General features: G+C 37.1%; 1 protein-coding gene across 2 annotated transcripts; it reads left to right on the forward strand.

Moving 5' to 3' along the window:
- Nucleotides 1–8,116, forward strand: LOC117721908 (olfactory receptor 10J3-like). Of its 2 annotated transcripts, XM_076914523.1 has the most exons (3): nt 1–508; nt 3,709–3,856; nt 4,408–8,116. In XM_076914523.1, exon 3 carries the CDS (start codon nt 4,433–4,435, stop codon nt 5,372–5,374), a length of 942 nt encoding a protein of 313 aa, XP_076770638.1. In that variant the 5' UTR covers nt 1–508; nt 3,709–3,856; nt 4,408–4,432; the 3' UTR covers nt 5,375–8,116. The 2 variants fall into 2 exon arrangements, with proteins under 2 accessions (XP_076770638.1, XP_076770639.1); XM_076914524.1 differs by lacking the exon at nt 3,709–3,856.
- The last annotated feature ends 2,188 nt before the right edge of the window (nt 8,117–10,304 follow it).

Below are 10,304 nucleotides of genomic sequence, written 5' to 3' on the forward strand. Positions count from 1 at the left end.
TTGGAGAGAGATGCCCAGCAATTGGGAAGCAGTTTAATACTTTACTAACAATCCCATCCATAGTTACTTCTAACTAGCCTACTGCTTATTTACTCCTCCAGATTGGACTGAAAGTCTTGTAGAACTGGTAGTCCTTCCCTTTGGTCTCAGACACAGAAAGGCTGCACCCAGCTTTGTCTCCTTTTTTAAATTGTTGCCTTTAGGTATGACATTCTGGGGGATGCACAGAGAATTATCAGCAAAGGGGAGGTAGTGATTAGGCCATAACTTTGCATCTAACACATTAGTGACTATTATAAGGAAACTCCCAGACTATTCTGCATCCTGTAGTTAAGAAATTGGTGGATTTAAAATGATACTATGAAGGACATTAACAAAACCCTATGAAACATTTTACAATTCAGTAAAATCTGCAGCCTATTATTTTAAGTGCTCACATTTCCAGAGTGGTGGATGTGACTCATATATGAGTATAGCCCTGTAAAAGCCTAAAGGAAGAGAACACCTGGTGAGTCTGACTTCCCTTTGTATTTAGGGAGGGGAGATTCAGTGGGGCATTTGTTCCAGACAGCTGAAGTCTGTTGGAGAAAGGGAGCCCAGTCTCTTATAGAGGGAGAATGTGATTTTTGGGAATTTGGGGATATAGATGAATCACTAAATAAAGCAGAGAAGCTTTAATTGGGTTATATTCCAAAGACTATTTAAGAATGTAAAGACTACTATGGTCATTTGTCTCTCTCCCTGCTTCTAAGATAGTCTTTTATTTGTGACTGTTGAACAAAGTGAATTGCTGTAGAAATTATTTTGAGGGATAAAATAAAATATGTTTTGGTCTTAGCAACCAAAATGCATAGAAGACATTAAAAATTCAGTAGTGAAAAAAGAGACCATGAATTTGGAGGAGAGTGAATAGGGATATGTGAGAGGGTTTGGAGGGAGGAAAGGGAAGGGAGAAATGCTATAATTAAATTATAACCTCAAAAACCAACAAAAAATTAAAAAAATCATGAGGCAACAGGGTGAGATTTTTCCTTAGGAAAAACTGGAGATATTTTGTTTACCTAATATTGGACTATGGGCAAGCCTTGTGTTTGCATTTTATTGTTTATTTGAAGAAGGAAAGGTAACACAAAATTTAAGCTCACAGACATTTTCTGAGTTTGATGGTTTCTTTTCATCTCTACATTATTGCTTTTTTCTCTCTTTCTTTTTCCTCCTCATCTGACTTTCCAAGACACTAATTATATACTCTTACTTTTGCCAAGGCTTTTAATGTATCATCCTATTCTATGCTGTCTGCTAATTATTGTGTCTTTTGGAATCTACCACATATTTGTGCTGGGATTAAGTCTTTAAAGATGTTAATAATTTACAACTGACTAATGAAATGGTGTAAAATAGAAACAGGCATCCACCATATTATAGGCTCAAAAGAGGGTTATTATTAAATAAAGTGGGATTAGTGTTAGAAGTAATATGCATGAATTTTAGTGTGAAATTTATATGCACATGTTGTGACTGATTTATCACTAATGGGCTCTAAACTATTAACCATATCCTAACAAAGAATCTGGGTCTCACTGAAGAGTGTCCCCACATATTTTAACTAGATAGGTTGTTCTGATCCAAAGGAGAAGTAAAATGATTGGTATCATCATGAAAGCATATTAAAACAAAACTACTTTTTTCACATATTCTATACATTAATAAGGATAGCTTGTATGTATACATCTGATTGCTGAACATCCAGAGAGGGTTTTATTAAATACATTTTATTCATTATTGTGTGCTTGTGTGTACAAGACATATGTATGTGTGTAGGTACATGTGCCCACAGAATATATGTCAAGGTCAGATGATAATTTTGTGGTGTTAATTTTCTCTTTTTACTATTAGATGGGGTCAGGGAACTAACTCATGTATCCAGATTTGCATGGTTAGTTTATTTGTCAATAAGCTATCTCTTAGCCCAAGAAAAGCTCAATTTTTTTTAATTATGAAAAAATTCTATGTGCCAAGAGAAGAGAAATCATAAAAAATTTAAGTCAACTTTACAATATTCAAATGATTGTTTACAAATATCTGAATTTTTAACTGAATCCGCCACCTCCATCCTTACCATAATGTATTCTGGCTCATTTTTACAAAGTAAAAAAAAAAATTCACTAATAAAACTCCCATTTTTAAGGGCTTCCTATATGTAAAGTACCACATCAGATTTTTCACCTACATTAACCTGGTTAATGTCCATGGAAGCTCTGTGCTATGTAATTAATATTCAAGTGAATTTGAATATTATACTTAAAGGTTTAAAGAACAGTCTTAGGATTTATGCAGAAGTATTTAATTAACTATGGGCAGATCTTTTGGAAAAGCATGATTACAGCATTTGGGAGAAAGATATGAGCTTCAATCAACCAAATAAGGAAAATGGGTTTAGAGACAACAATACAGGAAATTATCACAGACGTCAGATGTTAACTGTTAGTGGGAATGACGTTGAGTGTTGGTGGGAAGTAGGAAGGAAGAGGGGATAGAGACAGAAAAACGATCTTTAGAACGAATTGCCTTGGAGTGGATGAAAAATGAAAGAAAAACAATTCAATGTACCTTTAAAATTTTATTTTGTTTATGCGCATTGGTGTTTTGCCTATATGTATGTCCATATGAAGATATCAGATCCTGGAGTTACAGTCATATGGCTGTAAGCTGCCATGTGGCACTGGGAATTGAACCAATGTCCTCTAGAAGAGCATTCAGTTCTCTTAAGCACTGAGTCATCTCTTTAGATCTCTGTCTCCCTAGAGTTTGGCTAAGTGCACAAGATTGAATCTGCCCCAGTAGAATCTTTCTAGATGAGATCACTTATGGGAAGTATAAATGGCTAGTTCCTTTCTTTCCCAAAGACAGCATAGAATAAAGAGATGAAATGAATATAGGATAGTGGGTGTTTCTGTGGTTAAGTGAATTTCCCCTTTCTGATGCTCACTCCTTTTTTGAAAGGATAATGTCAGACTCATTTATGCTCTTTCCTTTTTGTGGTTAGTATTCAAGAATTCTGCCTTAAAGAAAGCATGTTCCCTTCTGTTAGAGCATAGTTGTTGCAGGCTCTCTGGGAAGATAGGGCAGGAGACACGCAGCTTTTTCCATCTTTCAGGAAGATAGTGGGTGGTCAATGCCAGGACTAGGGAGATAATAAAGACTAGGGTGGGAATTTACCAAAACTTATTTATTTACTTACTAAATTGAATGTGCTTGATATATACAAGTGACAAGTCTGACTATAGATAGACATTTATTCCTGAAATAATCATCATCATCACCACCACCACCACCATCACCAAGTAAAGGCATGTTTATCACCTTGAAGGATTTCCTCTTGGTGCTTTTTCTCCATTTTGGTAGTAAGGCTCTTAACACAATATCAAAACATTTAACAAATTTTAAGTTGGTGATGCAATACCATCAACTTTACACACTATTATGTGGAGATAATATGAAACCCCAATTCATTGGTAGAACTAAAATATTATAGCACTTGAATTACCACGCCATAATTTCCTGGTATTATACTCTGGTAAATACCACTCTTTGCTTTTATCTTTTGACACTTTTAAGAACTTCATATAAATGTGTACTATTTGCTCTTCTGTGAGACATCCATTTTACTTATTCTATTATAACACATGTTTATCCATTCTGTTGCAGATGCAGTATTCCCTTCCTTTAAGGCTGAATAGCACTCTGCTCTATATGGATGCCATGTTTCTCAAGTCTAGGGATATCCAAGTTCTTTCCATAAGTTGCTGTTCATGCACTGAGCCACAGTGAATGCAAATATATATGAGTTCACCTCGTAAGTTTTATTTTCAATTCAAGTGTGCAGAAAGTTATTCAGTGTCACTAGTCATGAGGGAAAGGCAAATACACAGCACAAGGAGATAGTTGCTAACAGTGAAACGATGTTACAAACCTCTTATAAAGACATAGCAAGAGTTGGAAATGGTTTGGATGAACTGGAAATCTTTTATATTGATTGTGGGAATTTAAAATGATGGAATTGGTAGGAAAAATCCTTAAAATTTAAGGATAGAATTATCAAATGCTTCAGCAACTCAATCTCTGGCTATATGGTTGAAAATTGAAATAAAATCACTGTCAATTTACCTTGAATTTACTATATGTATCACTTACCTTTCTACCCTCAATCCAAGGCTTCCCCTTCAATTACTTTTTCAAAGAAGAGGGTTGTCACAGAGGAAGATAAAACAAACCACCAATAGCTAAGTCATCCTGATGCTAGGGTCTAAAGCCCTGCACGGACTGGACATGCTCTTTACACAAAGTCTTAGTCCTGCCTACCCTGTTTTATATTTGACTTATCATAACTTTCTTCCCTTTACCCAGCTCCCTGAAGCTGACACTTGCCTCGATGCCAAAGAAAAACTCCACAGTTGTGGCTGAGTTCCTCTTTGAAGGTTTTTCCAGCTTTGGTTGGCAGCACAGGCTTGGCTTTTTTATTGTGTTCCTAACATTGTACCTTCTGACTCTGTTGGGCAACGCAATCATTGTGACAATTATTCGTCTGGACCGCCATCTCCACATACCCATGTACCTTTTTCTGAGCATGCTCTCCATCTCTGAGACTTTCTATACCATTGCCATTATTCCTCGTATGCTAGCTGGTCTCCTGAATCCTCACCAGGCCATAGATATCCAAGGCTGTGCAACCCAGCTCTTCTTTTATCTAACTTTTGGCATCAACAACTGTTTTCTCCTCACAGCAATGGGTTATGACCGCTATGTGGCCATCTGCAATCCTCTAAGGTATTCAGTTATTATGAATAAGAAGGCCTGTATCCTTTTAGCAACTGGGTCACTGGGAATTGGCCTGAGCATGGCTATTGTCCAGGTTACATCAGTGTTTGGCCTACCATTCTGTGATGGGTTTGTTATTGCCCACTTCTTCTGTGATGTGAGACCCCTGCTGAAACTAGCCTGCACAGATACCACCATCAATGAGATCATCAACTTTGTTGTCAGTGTGTGTGTCCTTGTGCTACCCATGGGCCTCGTCTTCATCTCTTATGTTGTTATCATCTCTACCATCCTTAAGATTGCCTCAGCTGAAGGCCGGAAGAAGGCCTTTGCCACATGTGCCTCTCACCTCACGGTAGTCATCATCCACTATGGTTGTGCCTCAATAATCTACCTAAAACCAAAGTCCCAGAATTCCCCGGGGAAGGATAGGCTCATCTCAGTGACTTACACTGTCATCACCCCTCTACTGAACCCAGTGGTGTACAGTTTGAGAAACAAGGAGGTTAAAGAGGCTCTACAAAAGGCCATAGGTGTTAGGCCTCTTTCCTTTTAATAAGACATTCTTTGAAGCTATTTTCTTTGATGATATAGGAACAAATTTATTTTTCTGCTATTTCAACTATATATATATGCAATTTAGCTAAAATTGATTGATAAAACAGTTGCTTCCTTCTGGGGTACATGTCTGGGTCCTACACTAAGCATACATGGAAATAGGTGGTAGAAAAATAGCACATCTGTGCTGCTTACACTTTAGTGCCTTTATATACATGTGTGTGACTATATATAACTGTGGTTTTGGTTATTTACACGAATGAAGAAAGACTCAAAGTCTAGCAGGATCCTGAAAGACATGAATAAATTATTTTGAACATAACTTGACAAAACTTCTTTGGTGTAGTTAAAGGTGTCAGTGTGTAGCCTTTGTGATAACTGAGAAGACACATATATATATTTACAGCTTTCTATAAAAACCACTTTTTATTCTGTTTTGGTTACTTGCTAATACAACATTATAATCAGGGTAACTTCAAAACTCTAGAGGCACATCTTCTAAGAAGATGGAACTGCTCTGTTGACCTAGAAATAGTGAGTGCATACAGGAATAGAAAATGTGTCAGATACAAAAAGAGGTGTACTGCTCAAAGTCCTGAGATTCATAGCTGAGAACACAAACCAGAAATGGAGGTCGTGTCAAAAGTTGAACATGTTTCATTCTATCAGTTGTGGTTTTCTGTAATGTATTTTGTCTTAAAGAGACATTTCATTGATGAGGGGTAAAGACTAAACTTACATCTGAAGATTTGAAGCTAGGAGCGTCCAATGAGAGAGAACATGCAATATTTATCTTTCTGGACCTAGGCTAACTCATTGAAAATGGACTTTTGTAGTCCCATTCATTTTCCTGCAAAGTTTATGATTTCGTTTTTCTCTACAGAAGAACCATATTCTATAATGTATATACACTACATTTTCATTGTTCATTTATCATGCATGAAGAACAATCATGCTGTTTCCATTCCTATCTAGTATGAATAGGATAGCAATCTCAGTCCCAAGGGGAACATCTGCGAAACACCTTCCATGTCTAGAACTCAGGCAATATTGCAGAAGAAGGAAAAGAAAGATTGTAAGATACAGAATTTCAGGGAGTTTTCTATGTCTCATAGTAATGTTATAGTAATGTTAGAAGCTACACATTTAAAGTCTCACCAAAATGAACCTAAAGATGAGCTGAAAAGGGACAACACATACAGACACACCAAAGAAGATGGGGGAAAGCCTAGGAGGCCTCCACAATATGTTAAAAACTAGAGACAATTAAGGAATTCTGAGACCTGGAGAAATAGTCTTACTCAGGCACACCAACTGGTTATCCAATTTCAAACAGTCAGCCCCAGAAACATATATAGAAGTGTATTATACACAATGTGAAGGTTGTCTTTAGAAAAAAAAAACATATGTGTGTGTTAATTATGAATAACAATATATAAGTTAATTAGTTTTACTTGAATATATATCATATAAATGTATATGTATATATGTATATATATGTATGTATATATGTATGTATATATATGCACACACATATATGTGTGTGTGTGTGTGTGTGTGTGTGTGAAAGAGAGCAAGGAGTATATGAGGGGATTTGGAGGCAGAAAGGAAAAGAGGAAATGATTTAATAAAACTGCAATCTCAAAAACAGAAGAAAAAAAGGTTTAACATGACTTATTTATTTATTTATTTATTTATTTTTACTTCTCAATACAGGAGTAAAGATAGAGGTTGATAGGAGCTCATGGAATGGAAAATAGAGTTCATTTTTAGGGTGAACTTAAACATAGTTGTTGCAAATGTGAGCACTTTAATTACAACTTAGATAATACTGATTAATGAAGAGAAGGCTAAAACTTCACTAAACAGATATAGATTTTCTTAATTTTTTTTGGTTAATCTTCAAAGTTTTTTTTTTAATTCCCACTTTAAAGTACAATGCAGCATTTAATGTCTGTTCTGTCTGTCACAGAAGAGGATGGGTATTCTGAGATGAGGAGGGAGCTTCTCTCTCACCTTTGTACTCTGCATTGGTTATTTATGTTGGGGGAACAAACATTCCCTGAGTTTCAAGCAGTTTCTATGGTGTTTATGGTGCATCTAATCTTGCGGTATAATTCTGCAGGAGCAATGCATCTTTTGTAAATATGTCATTGGATCTGTGAGATCCTGAGGACTGAGCAAGTCTGTGAAAATGAACAAGTTTTTTTTTTTTTTCAAATTCAAACAAACATGTGTCACTTTGCAAAAAATATGACACATGGAGTTTGATCAGGAATAAGATAGTTTTGCTTTAGTGTCTGGATTTTGAGAATTGCTGGTGTGTTGAGCGTTAAGTCTGATGGTGAATGCAATGCCGTCTTTTTTCTGATGTCATCTGGTGGATAATGATGTATATCTCCATCTTGTACCCATCAGGGCTTACATATACATTACTCCAAGGGAAGGGAGAACATTGGACTGAGGCTCTTAGTGAGTCCCCTTCAGGAATCATTCTCACTAAGAAATCTCAACCTCTAAGTTCCTTTGTTTGCAAGTATGCTACTTCCAGTGGTTTTCTGTTTTGGGGTACTTCCCCTCTATTATGGTTATGGAAAGCTCTCCTGTGTCCAGCGTTCTCATCTATGAGAGAGTCTGAGGATTTTGCTGTAACTGCCTATCATTTCAACTCTTTTCCCTTTTCATGCCCTCTTCCTCATCTCTGAGGTGTGGTAGAAGGGAACACCCAAGAATGAATTTGTGACATTTAAGTCTATTGCTCAGTCTGTTACCAGCACCTTATTTTATGAGTCTATTTCTAGAACAGTGATTGGCATAAGACAATTGCTCGATATTTTAGCTATGATATGTTGTAGTGAAATGTTAAAAAATGATTCCATCATGTTTATTGAGCTAAATTCACTGTGACTCAATTTAGTTATAAAAAATACAGTATTATCATCTTGAAACTGGCTTAAAATAAAAATCTAATTTTTCCTTCAGACTAGTCTTTATTTTCTAACAGCCCTTCATGAGCAGCTTTTTTCACTTCAGTCTTGTGACTCTACCCTCCAGTAAGAAAGCTTCAACAATATTAATGTCTTGAAAAGCAGCAATAGCAAACTGTGCTGAACGTATGCTTATGTCTTCCCAGTGTTTGAAAAAGAAAGAGCTTGTAATGTAAGCGATGTAAATGAATGTGCTGGATGGTTTAATATCAATTTAACACAAGCTAAAGTCATCTGAAAGGAGGGAACCTTAATTAACAAAATGTCAGGCCTATAAGGAATTTTTGTAATTAGTGACTAATGGGGAAGGACCCAATCTATAGTGGATGCTGCCATCCCTGGGCTGGTAGTCCTGGGTACTATAAGAAAGCAGGCTGTGTACTTGTGATATGTTTTACTAACTGGGCTGCCTTTTTTGGCCTTAGTGGGCTAGGAAGCACCTAGTCTCTCATAAACTTGAAGTGGCAGGGTGTGGGGGATACTCAGAGGGGTCCCCATCTGCTCAGAGGAGTAGGGGAAGGGGTATAAGGAACAGATTCTGGGGAGGGTGACTGGAAGTGAGCAGTGAGTAGGATATAAAGTGAATAAGTAAAAAAGATAAATTAAATTAAAACAAAACAAATAAACAAACAAAAAACAGGCTGAACAAGCTCTGAGGAGCAAGCCAGTAAGCTATATTCCTCTATGGCCTCTGCATCAGCTCTTGCCTGCAGGTTCCTGCCTTTCTTGAGTTCCTGACTTCATTTAATGATGAACTGTTGTAGGCTTAGATTTTTCAAAACCAGCTTAAATAAGGGTTCTTAAACACTCTAACCTCCCTTCAATCCCACCACCCACCAGAGGTAATGTAAAGGAAAGTTTAACAGGGCAAAATGGGGTGTGGATCTGTTTATAAATAGCTCTTTGGGGTGACTCTAATCTTTGTTGTAGATATATCAGCAGTTCAGTTCCCATGAATCAGCAATGACAGATCCAGAAGAAATCAGGAGGCTCTGCCAGTGGGTCTGTGGAAAGCAGCAAGAAGCTGCTGGAACACCACCAGAAGCTCTCTGGTGCATTATTCTCAATGAAGTTGTGACAAGCAATGATCAAGGAAGAAGACAAGGTGAAGAAATTCCAGAGTGTTGTGAGTGAAGACCAGTGTCAGCAAATCCCAACAAACACTAGCAAAGAGTGGCAAGGTGAACCAATGCCAGCGTGTTGACCATTATCTGTTGAGTTATACTTATCCCTTTTCCAAACGTCATGTATTCTCTCAAAGCATCTGCTCCAGCAAAATATCACATGCCCCTTTTTTTTAGGTAGCTTCCAGAAAAATCACCACATATCTGTTTTCAGCAAAACATCCTCTCATGTGCTTGCTTCAGCAAAACATCCTCTCATATGGCACGTTCCAGAAAAAAAAAATCACATGACACAACTGTCGAAAGAAACCAGAAATCTCCACTTCAGAGCTGTGGTGTGAAAGTGTAAGAAAAACAAACCCTTTTACCTCAGCTTGTTTTTGGTCATGGTGTTTTATCACATCAATAGAAAGCCCAACTTAAGACAGTGAACTACATGTTTTCCCTGGACACATCAGCAGAGTATAGTTTTAGAATAGGAATGTTGTAGCAAGGTGTTTTGCACATTTTCCTCTTACAGGTGCTGTTAAAACACAACAAATTGCTTCTTCAAAGTCACTGAAAAAGTGTCTCTTGCTCCACCTGATTACATAGATTTTTAACTTTCTAAAATTTATTGTGGCTTTAACTGTACATGTCCTTGTATGCACATGTATAATAACAAGACATATCTCCATAGAATGCATTTTAGCATGGGGTGACATCATTTTGGCTGCATTACATTAGGAAGAGGCAAGTCCAGCTCCGTCCACAGCAAAAGGCAATGCTTTATACAGAGGTGACACTCACTGTGGAGCTTCTTTGGGAGGATTTGCAA

Source organism: Arvicanthis niloticus, chromosome 16 (assembly GCF_011762505.2).
Source record: "Arvicanthis niloticus isolate mArvNil1 chromosome 16, mArvNil1.pat.X, whole genome shotgun sequence".
Classification (NCBI taxonomy): Eukaryota; Metazoa; Chordata; class Mammalia; order Rodentia; family Muridae; genus Arvicanthis; species Arvicanthis niloticus.

Bases quoted from the DNA above. Each gene is read 5' to 3' on its own strand.
- LOC117721908 (XM_076914523.1), top strand. From the start codon at position 4,433: ATGCCAAAGAAAAACTCCACAGTTGTGGCTGAGTTCCTCTTTGAAGGT.